At 42.4% G+C, this 12,497-nt stretch overlaps 1 protein-coding gene across 2 annotated transcripts in view; it reads left to right on the top strand.

Moving 5' to 3' along the window:
- Ptp69D (Protein tyrosine phosphatase 69D) overlaps nucleotides 1-12,497 on the top strand; it is a 976,604-nt gene that overhangs the window by 42,065 nt on the left and 922,042 nt on the right. For both annotated transcript variants that reach the window (XM_068226166.1, XM_068226167.1), the window contains exon 2: nucleotides 9,694-9,835. In XM_068226166.1, the coding sequence (XP_068082267.1) occupies nucleotides 9,694-9,835 (142 nt within the window). The remainder of the gene's footprint in view (nucleotides 1-9,693; nucleotides 9,836-12,497) is intronic.

The following is a 12,497-nucleotide window of genomic DNA, read 5'->3' on the forward strand; positions in this document are numbered from 1 at the left end:
TTCGTTCTCTTGTATTCCAACTTTATCTTCATATTGTGATCTTTCCTACTTTTAAAGACACCATCCAAATTTATTCGTCTACTGATGTCCTCCCATGCCATCTCTCCACCGACAGCTCCGAACATACCACTTAGTCGAGCAGCTCGTCTCCTTTCTCCCAAGTCTTCCCAGCCCAAACTTTGCAACATTTTTGTAACGCTACTCTTTTGTCGGAAATCACCCAGAACAAATCGAGCTGCTTTTCTTTGGATTTTTTCCAGTTCCTGAATCAAGTAATCCTGGTAAGGGTCCCATACACTGGAACCATACTCTAGTTGGGGTCTCACCAGAGACAAATATGCTCTCTCCTTTACATCCTTACTACAACCCCTAAGTACTCTCATAACCATGTGCAGAGATCTGTACCCTTTATTTACAATCATATTTATGTGATTACCCCAATGAAGATCTTTCCTTATATTAATACCTAGGTATTTACAATGATCCCCAAAGTGAACTTTCACCCCATCAACGCAGTAATTAAAACTGAGAGGACTTTTCCTATTTGTGAATCTCACAACCTGACTTTTATCCCCGTTTATCATACCATTGCCTACTGTCCATCTCACAACATTATCGAGGTCATTTTGCAGTTGCTCACAATCTTGTAACTTATCTATTACTCTGTACAGAATAACATCATCTGCGAAAAGCCTTATCTCTGATTCCACTTTTTTACACACATCATTGATATATATAAGAAAACATAAAGGTCCAATAATACTGCCTTGAGGAATTCCCCTCTTAATTTTTACAGGGACAGATAATGCCTCACCTACTCTAATTCTCTGAGTTCTATTTTCTAGAAACAGAGCCACCCATTCAGTCACTCTTTTGTCAAGTCCAATTGCACTCATTTTTGCCAGTAGTCTCCCATGATCTGTCCTATCAAATGCCTTAGACAGATCAATCGCGATACAGTCCAATTGACCTCCTGAATCCAGGATATCTGCTATATCTTGCTGGAATCATACAAGTTGGGCTTCAGTTGAATAACCTTTCCTAAACCCAAACTGCCTTCTGTCAAACCATTTATTAATTTTGCAAACATGTCTTATATAATCAGAAAGAATGCTTTCCCAAAGCTTACGTACAACGCATGTCAAACTGACTGGTCTGTAATTTTCAGCTTTATGTCTATCACCCTTTCCTTTATATACAGGGTCTACTATAGCAACTCTCCATTCATTTGGTAAAGTTCCTTCATGCAAACAAAAAATCAAACAAGTACTTCAGTTATGGTACTATATCCCAACCCATTTTCTTTAGTATATCCCCCGAAACCTTATCAATTCCAGCTGCTTTTCTAGTTTTCAACCTTTGTATCTTACTGTAAATGTCATAGGTAAATTTTAATACTTCTTTAGTATTAGTCACCTTCTCTATCTGGACATTATCCTTGTAACCAACAATCTTTACATACTGCTAACTGAATACTTCTGCATTTTGAAGATCCGCGCATACACACTCCCCTTGTTCATTAATTATTCCTGGAATGTCCTTCTTCGAACTTGTTTCTGCCTTAAAGTACCTATACATAATCTTCCATTTTTCACTAAAATTAGTGTGGCCACCAATTATGCTTGCCATCATGTTATCCTTAGCTGACTTCTTTGCTAGATTCAATTTCCTAGTAAGTTCCTTCAATTTCTCCTTACTTCCACAGCCACTTCTAACTCTATTTCTTTCCAACCTGCACCTCCTTCTTAGTCTCTTTATTTCCCTGTTTTAATATAGTGGATCTTTACCATTCCTTACCACCTTTGTAGGTACAAACCTATTTTCACATTCCTCAACAATTGCTTTAAACCCATCCCAGAGTCTGTTTACATTTTTATTTACAATTTTCCACCGATCATAGTTGTTTTAACTGCACATAGTGCTTTTAACGCTGCCTGGCTATCGCTGGAAATAGTGATGCATCTTCTGTGTCCAGGCATGTTCCTTATATATACAGCACAGGTCAGTATTGCGTGTACTTCAGCCTGGAAAACAGTAGCGTATTTACCCATAGGTAGGGAGAGCCTTGTCTTAGGCCCCCAGACCCTGGTGCCTGTGCCCGTTTCTGTCCGCGAGCCATCTGTGTACCATGTACAGCCCCCAGACCTAAGACGGGCCCCAGCATCCGTGGCCCACTCCTCCCTTGTTGGTATCACCACTGTGGATTTATAATTCAATCTAAAACTAGGCTTCATCAGGTCCCCGATCATTGTCGTAGGTCAGGTCTGGTGAAGCCTTGTGAGAATAGAGGCATGACTTCTATTCGGATTCTTGAAGGACCATCCTCCGAGTGACCAGAGGCGGTAGGCACTCATTCCCGCTATTTCCTTAACATATAAATGTAAGGGGGGAAGACCTAGGATGGCCTCCATTGCACATAATGGTGTAGTATCCAGTGCCTCTGTTATTCCTAGACACGCAAGTCTTTGGACACTGTTTAACTTGGTGGTCACAGTTTTACTCTCTGAACCTGGCCACCAGAGTAAAGATGCGTAGGTGATCGTGGGCCGTACAATAGAAATATAGGGCCACTGGACCACCTTAGGTCCTAGGCCCCAAGTTTTTCCGACGGCCCTGCGACAGGCCCACATAATCTTGCGAGCCTTATCCACCTTATGGTCTATGTGTTTCTTCCAACTCAGTCTTGCCTCAAGGATTACCCCGAGGTACTTAACTGAGGTTGTCTTAACTAATCTTTTCCCAAATAGGAAAGGCTCTGACAGTCCATCTAGCCTCCTCCTCCTGGTAAATACCACGAGCTCCGTCTTGTCGGGATTAACCGAGAAGTCCGTGTCGTGGCACCGTCTTTCCACCCTACGTAGGGAGCTCTGTACGAGCTCTGAAACCGTACTGGAGAAATTTCCCACCGCCATCAGGCTAATGTCATCAACATAGCCTTGGGCGTAAATTCCTCCAACATTTAACCTGGTAAGTAGTTCATCCACTACCAGACACCATAAAGTTGGTGATAATACTCCTCCCTGTGGACACCCCCTGTCTATATTAGCTCTCAACATAACTGCGCCACTATCGGCAGCCCCGAAGATGGTTTTCCGTGGTTCCCCATTTTCACACCAGGCAAATGCTGGGGCTGTACCTTAAGGCCACGGCTTCTTCCTTCCAACTCCTAGGCCTTTCCTATCCCATCGTCGCCATAAGACCTATCTGTGTCGGTGCGACGTAAAGCCCCTAGCAAAAAAAAAAAAAAACCCCACCCCAAAACATAACTGCGTTGAGGGTAAACAGAACTTGATGGCCCTGTAGTGAGGCCATAATCCATTTTATGAGCATCCTGCTCACTCCTCTTCTCTCTAGACTAAGTTCTATGGAGCCCAAAGATGTGTAGTTAAAGGCCCCTTCTATATCTAGGAATACAACCATAGCAAGTTGTTGCTGATCCAAGGCACTCTCCAGCCTAGAAACTAGCTGGTGTAGTGCCGTCTCAACCGACTTCCCTGGTTGATATGCGTGTTGATGAGGATGCAGGGGACAGTCTCTTAATACTTTCTCCCTGATATGTCTATCCACTAGTCTTTCCAAGGTCTTAAGAAGAAAACACGTTAGACTGATGGGTCTATAATCCTTAGGTCTAGTATATGAAGACCTTCCGGGTTTGGGTATATATACTACCTTCGCCTGACGCCACAAGGAGTACACGTACCCCATAGTGAGACAGGCTCTAAAAATTCTGACCAGATATGGTATAAGGACCCCACCCGCTTCCTGAAGAAGCGCCGGGAAGATCCCATCCATTCCTGGGCTTTTGTAAGGGGCAAAAGATTCTAATGCCCACTTCACCCTTCTGGGGGTAACAATCTCTGCGGCTTCCTTCCAGCCACTTCTATCGGGTCTGAAGGATCCGCTCGATTCTACTTCACTATTCGTGACTGCTGAACCTGGAACGTGGGCATCAAGCAGTAAGTTCAGGGTCTCCCTCTCTGTAGATGTATATCCACCCGAAGGTGACTCCAATGAGCCCAGCCTTGGCCTTCCATCCAAGGTTAGAATTTTATGAAGCCTTGTCGCTTCATGTTGACTTTCAATGGAGTCACAAAACTGTGTCCAAGATTTCCTAGAAGCCTTTTTGACTTCTGACTTATATCGTCTTTGTGATTCTTTATAGGAATCTAGGCTTTCTTGATCCTGAAGTTCCCTGTATTTATTCCAGAGCCTTCGTGTGTTTCTCCTCAGGTGTTCAAGATAACTGTTCCACTTGAAGCTTCCTGTTGCTCTTTTTGCCTTAACAACTGGGCAGTTTAATTCATAAGAGGTAACCAGTGTCTGTGTGAGAAAACTCACACTGAGCTCCAGCTCCTCTTTGTTAATTATATTTGAGGGTCCTCCTTTCAGTCCCCTCTTCACGTCCTCCCTGAAAGACGTCCAGTTGGTTCGTCTAGGGTTTCTCTAAGATGGGATCTCGAAGGAGCCCTCTATATGGAACACAATGTGTCTATGGTCTGACAAGGAAGGTTGTAACTGTTCGACCCTAAGCTTCTCATTAGAGGAGACGAAAGTTATTACCTTGGAACTCATGAATATCAAATAAACTATATGTGGCTTGCCCGCAAATTGCCACGCAAATAGAAACAACTAACATTCCATGGTTTCCCATTTCTCTATGTGATGTATGGGCGCCAGCATTACAGTTTTAAACAAAACTGTAAAGCAAAATTTATATTTACTAGCATAGAGACTTATACTTAAATCACAGGGGTAGGATTTTAAATAATTAACCATTAAGTATCGTTTGAGAAAGAAAATTAACGCAAATATAAAATACAAATGAATTTATTATACAAAAAAAAATGAGATGAATCGGAAAAGTTCCTTAAAGCGTGGAGGGATTTAGAATTTACGTTACTCAAATTACTATTGCTTGCTTTATCTAATTGAAGCTCACCAATTGCAGTTTCCATTGAAGTCATCTGGTTTCCGTGGTTACTCGTTCTCTTCTTCTTGATGTAGAATTGACTCCATGGACATCCTTCCTTCTCTGATGTGGTACGGGCTATCTGGACTAGCACTCCCTAATTGCCTAGTCTTTAAATTAGACATTGGCCCTATACTTGTAAAAACTGATCAGCGTTGATCGTATGAGGAGAAAATTCAGAGATATGAATTTTTCCATGTTAGTAGAAATCTCAATCCAACTGAGCTATACTGTTTATATGGTACAGACTTGTACCAAATTCCATGGACTTGAACTAAACATAGTTCTTCGTCCAGAAGATTTACTGAATATAACACAAGCCGTAAGCTTGTTTCGTCTCACCCAGATCCGATAACATTACCGCAGGTGAGTACTGTGTCAAAGCGACAACACACTGTACAAAAATAACTATGTCTCGGAGAGACCACACACTGTCTCAAAATCAATAACGTCATTCAAAGTAGATGTTCACAGTAGAAGTAGCGATGTGAGTGAGTATCTGTTACTCTCTGAATCGAGGAATGCTCCGCGCTACATAATATATCACCGGGCTCTCCCCACTCTTGATAATAGCTCAGTATCAATTCTCTATATAACGAAGCATCTGATTCGTAGATCGCATTATCATCTCCCTCTTCTTTCTTCTTGACAAGACCAGAAGGCGTGGCGATGATGTAGTCTGCAAGCCTAGCCTTGCACGCGGGTCGCTGTTTACTGCCTTGGCTCACGAGTTTAACCCAATGACTCGTGTAATTTTCCCCCGCTATAAGAATAACCTTTTCCGTATACACAAGTATGAGGTGAAATGACAACTATGTCTCAACATTTTGACCATATTTACAGTACATAATGAATTCCTATCCTACCTAATATAATAATTTAAATAATAAATGATGTTATAACTATATAATATGATTGCAAAAGCCTTATTTACAAATGCTTGACGTTGAATAAATATGATATTACGAATAATTGCCGATGGCGGAAAACTTGATATCGAGTGATATCGTGTAAAATGATAGTATATTAAATTAGTCTGGCTGGAGAAGCCGGGACGGTTACAAGGTTCCAAAGAAACTTTCCAGTCTTTAAATTCCTGTATGTTTCCCATGGAACCCAGGGTATGATCTATGATCCCCTCACTCCTGTTATTGATGAAGGTAGGGGTATCACCTTTATTCATGATCTCAAGATCAGTTGTAAATAGAAATTCTATGAAATGCTCTCCCCTTCGGTTTGTGTGTTGACTTCCCCAAATGCTGTGATGAGCATTGGCATCACATCCTACTATGAGGTTTAGTCCTTGTTTCTTACATCATATCACCAGTCTCTTGAACTCCTCCGGCGGGGGTGGAGATTCAGAGTCTCCTGGGAAATATGCAGAACAGACAACCAGATCTCTTGGCTGTCCGCCCTCTTCATATCTCACTAGAACTGCTACAAGGTCTCTAGTAATGAAGCCTGGTATAGCCCAAGCGTTATGATCCTTAACTAGTATACATGCTCTAGGTTTTTCCTCTGCTATTCCACTGAATAGAGTGAAGCCTGCATATTTTAGTCCCATGATATGCCCCTGTCTGAGCTAGGGTTCTTGTATCAGGGCGACCGAAAACCTGCCTTTCTGGATACTTCTAATATGTACCCTGGATGCCGCTGTACAATGTTGTATGTTTGCTTGTATGAAAGTAATCATTCTTTACTTTCATGCAATACTTTACCTTATGCGGTCTCCGGAACGTGCAGCTCCGTCTCCCGCGATGAATCTTGAGGCTTGGCTGGCCCCGGTTCCTGTTCGGGCTCCCGCTCTTTGCCCCTGCTGGTCTCAGTATTGTCTGTGGTGGGGTTGGTCCTCTGCTTGTCGCGCTTGCCCTCCACCAAGGTGAAGGTAGCGACATGCACCCCGCAGAAGATCTTCTTCCCCACCACTTTCTCCACATCTCTGGAGTCCATGCTGACCACAAGTCGGACACCTCTCTTCTCCTCCTTGCGGTCATATACCCTCCAGCTGTTGGGATTTAAGCCATGGTTCTGGCGTGCCATTCTTCCCAAAAGGACGTTATTGTCCTCTGGTTGTCCTGGTATCCAGACCATGATTCTCTTATAGGAAAGGAGTTTATCCATGCCCACAATTGTGAGCCTGGCTCCTTCCCACGGTTGTATACCTGTAACAAGACTAGAAAGCCATGCTACAGTCTCATCATTCTCTGCGATAATGAAGGCCGCACCTCTCGACAGATAGCAGTCCTGGAACTGAGGCTTAATGGGCCCCTGCTCCGGAAGCCTGTCTATCATATCGGTGAAAGCCTCCTCCACAGATTCCACCTGTTTCTTGGTTAGCTGCTGGTCAGGATATCCTACAGGTACTATGGCCATCCTGATCCCAGCTTTAGCTATCCTAGCATACTCCACCTTGGGTTTTTTGTGGGTTTTTCCGATCTTCTCCTGGGGTTGGCCCCGACAGAAGTCGTTTCCCCACTGGCGTCTTGGTGGGTGGAGTCCTCTGTGCCCTAGAAGCAGAGCCCTTTTCAGGGTCCCGCCTCTTGTGCCCATTGGATCCCCCCACAGTCGTCGCTGTCATGGCAGTAGAAGGCCTCTCAGCTCCAGGAGTTAGGCCCTTTTTGGCCTGCTCCCGGACCTTTAAAGCTTCTTACACCTCCTCTTCTCAGCGCCGGAGCGCTGTTTCTTCTTCTTCTGGACTAGTAGATTGCCCACCTCTAGAGTGAGCTCTCTTACTGTCGAGGTCGTACTATCCGAGGGTATCTCCGAAGAGTCCCCATCGGTTGTAGTTAAACTGGTGTTTCTCTCGGAGGCCCCAGAAGAGCTCTCCGGTTTATGGGTAGCTACAGTACTCATTTAGGTCCCACGAGGAGCTCGGGAAATATATGTCCGCCCAGGCAGAGCCCCGCATACCCGGGTAAGGCTACTTACTTCGAGAGGGCGCCAAGTATCTCGAAGGCTCCGTTCAGGACACATCTCCCATGTGCCATGCACCGCATCGGCACGGGTCCCGTTACTCCTTAGGGTTGGGTGGTGGTTTAGCTTCCTCCTCCTTGTATACCGAATGGTTACCCAGTAGGGCTCCATTCGGCATCGCAAGAAAGGAGCTACTAGTCCCCCTCACCACGAAGAGGATCTTCAATTGAAGAGGGTAACCAAGGTTAATCCCCTACAATTGTAGAAGCACACACGAAGGGGTACTAAGGGGGGTCGAACAAATGAGGTTCTACTGTAATAACAATCATTATGGTATAGCATCAACTACTGTGTGCAGGCGTTTTGATTTGATGCCATTTACGTTACCTGTGTGTTATTTCAGCTTACTGTTTTACTTTGGAAGATGGCAGAGAGTCTGGAACCTTTGTTTGCCCGAGTAAGTCACCAGGGAGATCTTTTATGTGTTGACATCGTATGACATTACTGCCAAATGGACTTGTTTTCCATCCTTAAAAAAATCTGACTACCTGTGCTGGGTTTGAATCTGCAGTTTTGGGAATCAGAAGCTGACACACAACCCCTAATCCTCAGTTCTCATTACAAGCACTCACTATGACCCCTGTGTGCCTGTTGGAGTGAAATCCTTTGATCAGATGCATTGCTTCTGCCTTTTCAAGTAGTTACGGTTTTTGTACAGTTGTGGTTTCCAGCAGTATACTCATTAGTTCTTCACTCTCATAATATATTGTTTGAAAGTTCCTCTGTAATATTCCATTTCATCCAACATACTGTCTCTTGTCTTTATAAAACAGAGCTTTGTATTCATGTGTAGCCTTCAGTTGTTGTAAATGATCCATTGAAAATTTGTATACGAAATCTGTGACTGTTGATTGGGTGGTGCCTTTTCACACAGAATAATTGACATGATAATATTTTGGGTTTGTGCTTTGTGAAACAAGACAAACTGCAGGAAAACTTTCTGGTTTGCAAAGACCTAAGTTTCCTCAAAATGTGTACCACATCAGTTTTGTTAAACAAAGCGTAAATCTGAAAGACTATTAGGCGTGTAATTCAAAAGTTGTATGTGAATATTTTTGATAATGGAGAGGGAACAACAAAGTCTACAAATGAAATACACAGAGCTACAAACTGCTACAATGGGGCGAAACACTGATAATTTCACGATTGAAGACACCTAAAGACTTAAAGTTTAAAGGATAAGAATGTTTGTAAAAGGTAAATACAATGATGGGTGAGTATGGGAAGAGAGAGCAACAGAAAGTGAGACTAGGGCAAAGATGAAAACACAAAAGCACAGGTACTCTCTATCTTCATACACTACCATCTACTGTCTACGGTACAATGTCATCCGTAGATGATGTGCAGTGCGAGTATCAGTGCTCAGGGAGCCCCTGTGCTTGTTCTTTACATGTAATTATTAAGTCTTTATGCTTGGTGTTTGTTATTGTAATTGGGATGCAGTTTTAAAATAACTCTGCAACGTGAACTCCAGCTAGGGATTCATCTAACACATATTTAAGAGTGTGGGAAAGGAGGTTGCATAACAGAATCGTGGTAGATTAAGAGAGGAAAATAACTAGTCCATGTTGTCTGAACTGTCACAGTTTTACTATAGATACACCTTCTTAATTACTAAAATCATATATCTAAAGGTAAATGTAATCAGCCTGGAAATAGTGTTTGTATCCAGCAATAAGTCTCTTTATATACATGCAGTCATTTTACGTTTCTGGTTTTCTCTTTATTATGCATAGAATTTAATATTTCAGATTTTGTGCCCAATTCACTGAAAATTGAGGTACCTTCTCTTCTAAATCTTTGCGACAATGCCACAGTATTATGCAGAGTACGCCCGGGTGGCAGTGACGTTTGGTGGAGTGCTGCAGATGTAAACATCACTGAAGATGACAGGTATGTTAGTTTTGGAAAATTACATGTTCTCAGATATTATCTTAAATGGTTCTACAGTGCTATTCATGTTAATCACTCTTTAGTTTTGATTATGTTCTTAATAAATCCAAATTAGTTGTGGTTTAATTAACCTGTATTCATAAACAGTAAATGAACCACAGAATATTCAAATTCAGATTTACTGAAGATCACTCACTGTCATTGCTTTTCTGCGGAATATACAGTGCTCAAAAAATGTTTTGCATTATACTACACTGCCTGACAAAAAAGTGTAGCACCCATTTCGGTATGCATGCATACCATTGATATGTGAGCAAATGATTAGATTTACCAGGATCTGTAATGTGTAGAGTGCCCACCAGAGTGCATCCGTGATGGCACCATCCTGTTGTTCATAAGTTGTTACCAGTCAACTGCTGTGAGTCACAGTTAAGCAAAACGTGCAGAGAAGACTACGTACAGTACGAAGCACCCGCGATGCCTCGCAGACGCGTTAGACAGCCTATTCACCAATTGACAGCATTTGACAGAGGCCGCATTGTGGAACTGCATGAGGCTGGTTGGTCATATCGTGCAATTGTCAGGCATGTGGGCCATTCAGATGTCACAGTGACCCTATGTTGGACTCAATAGCTGGCCATACACGGACAGATTTTTTCGCAGGCCTTGCCTTTGGGGCCAGATCCGACGGGCCGCCTGCCAGGCGTGACCTTCAGAGACCCGGCCGGCTGCTCGCCATCAACTGTGACATCAAGCCTGTCGTGTTGTGGAGGCAAATCAACTGTTACAACATTTACAAACAGGAGCTTTAAAACTGAATTTGAATATACTTTGGATGAGGTAGTTATCCCTAAAGATGGCAAGTGCAAATACTTAGGTGTGAGATTTGAAAGTAATTTGCACTGGAAGGGTCATGTAGATGACATTGTTGGGAAAGCATACAGATTGTTACATGTCATAATGAGGCTACTTAAAGGATGCAACAAAGAATTAAAAGAAAAAAGTTACTTAAGTATGGTTCGTCCATTATTGGAATATGCAAACAGTGTTTGGGATCCTCGCCAAGAATACCTAATAAAAGAACTAGATGGTGTGCAGAGGAAAGCAGCAAGGTTTGTAACAGGGGATTTCAGGAGAAAGAGTAGTGTATCAGAAATGTTAAAGGAACTTGGTTGGGAACCTTTAAGTAAAAGAAGGGAGAAAACTAGACTTACAGGATTATATAGAGCCTATACAGGAGAAGCATGGAGAGATATCCGTGAGAGGCTTCAGTTGGAAAATAATTATATTGGTAGAACTGACCACAAGTACAAAATTAGAAGGAATTTTAGCAGAAGCGATTGGGGTAAATTTTCATTCATTGGGAAGGGCGTGAAGGAGTGGAACAGTTTACCAAGGGTAGTGTTTGATCCTTTTCCAAAATCTGTACAGATATTCAAGAAGAGAATAAACAACAGCAGAGAAAATAAATGAAATGTTAGAGGGCATTCGACCAGTGCAGGCTATTGTAAATAAAAAATGTGTTATTAAATTAATTCCATCCCCTGGTCTATGGAGTTTGGACAGCCCAAGTAGGGGACTGCCTGTAGGGGTGAAGTACAGTGGGGACTTCGAGGGCCCTGGGACCGCTACGGTAGCTGTGAAGGCCCTTCAGGAACTCTGAAAAGTGGTGGCAAAAGGGGCGCTGGTTAAGACACAGCAGGTCGTTATGCTACTTAGGTTCCAAAAATGGGTAAAATATAAACATGTAATAAATTCAATGTTCATTTTAATCTTATTCCAGTTGTATATTATTATTAGAAGTAATTTCACATACCGTACTGTATATGAGTTGACTATGTTTGTGAGATATAATAAGTAGAATTTTGTAAACAATATAAATTTATTAAGGATGATGTGTGTGTTTAATAGAACAAATTATTAGCATAAATTGTATTCTAGGAAAATTTTCTTCGTCTCTTGTTAATTTAAAATTTACTGCTTGACAATAATGTATTTTAGTGTACCATTTGCCACCGAGGTAGACACCTCATTTGCAAATAGAGATTTTGATTTTGATTTGAACATAATCTGTCAACATTCCAGACCCTTTCGTTAATGGAATGATGCCTTTGTTCTCGGCAGGCCAAGCCTCATCCGCTGGCCTTTCAAACTAGTTTGAAATCCTTGTCGGTCGGGTCTGCCGTACTTAGAACTGTGCGATGGACATCGAAGCAGACAGTATCCAGAGGGAAAAAAATGCTGTTGCGGCTGTTGGAATGTGCATTTTGCTATATGTTAAATCATGCAAACAGAAAAATCAATCGATGTGGATGGAATCATGGATAGGAGACCGAGACAGCTTTAGTCGCGTGAGTCTGATACAACACCTGAGAGAAAATGAACCGGACGATTACAAGAATTATTTGCGAATGGGCCACAGCGATTATGATATGCAGTTAGGTAAGCATGTACCCGGCGAGTTGGTCGTGTGGTCAGGGGCACGCAAAAAAAAAAAAAAAAGTAGGTAAGCATGAATGGATTTTTCTCGTTATTACGTTAAATATTTGATCTGTCTCAGTCTCATCCTTGGCTTTGACAATGTGAAAGTGACTGAGGTATGAGTGATGCTAGTAATACCATTCCTTATGCAGCCAGTCCCTGTTATGAATGGTATGAAAAT

Source organism: Anabrus simplex, chromosome 2, assembly GCF_040414725.1.
Source record: "Anabrus simplex isolate iqAnaSimp1 chromosome 2, ASM4041472v1, whole genome shotgun sequence".
NCBI classification, from domain to species: domain Eukaryota; kingdom Metazoa; phylum Arthropoda; class Insecta; order Orthoptera; family Tettigoniidae; genus Anabrus; species Anabrus simplex.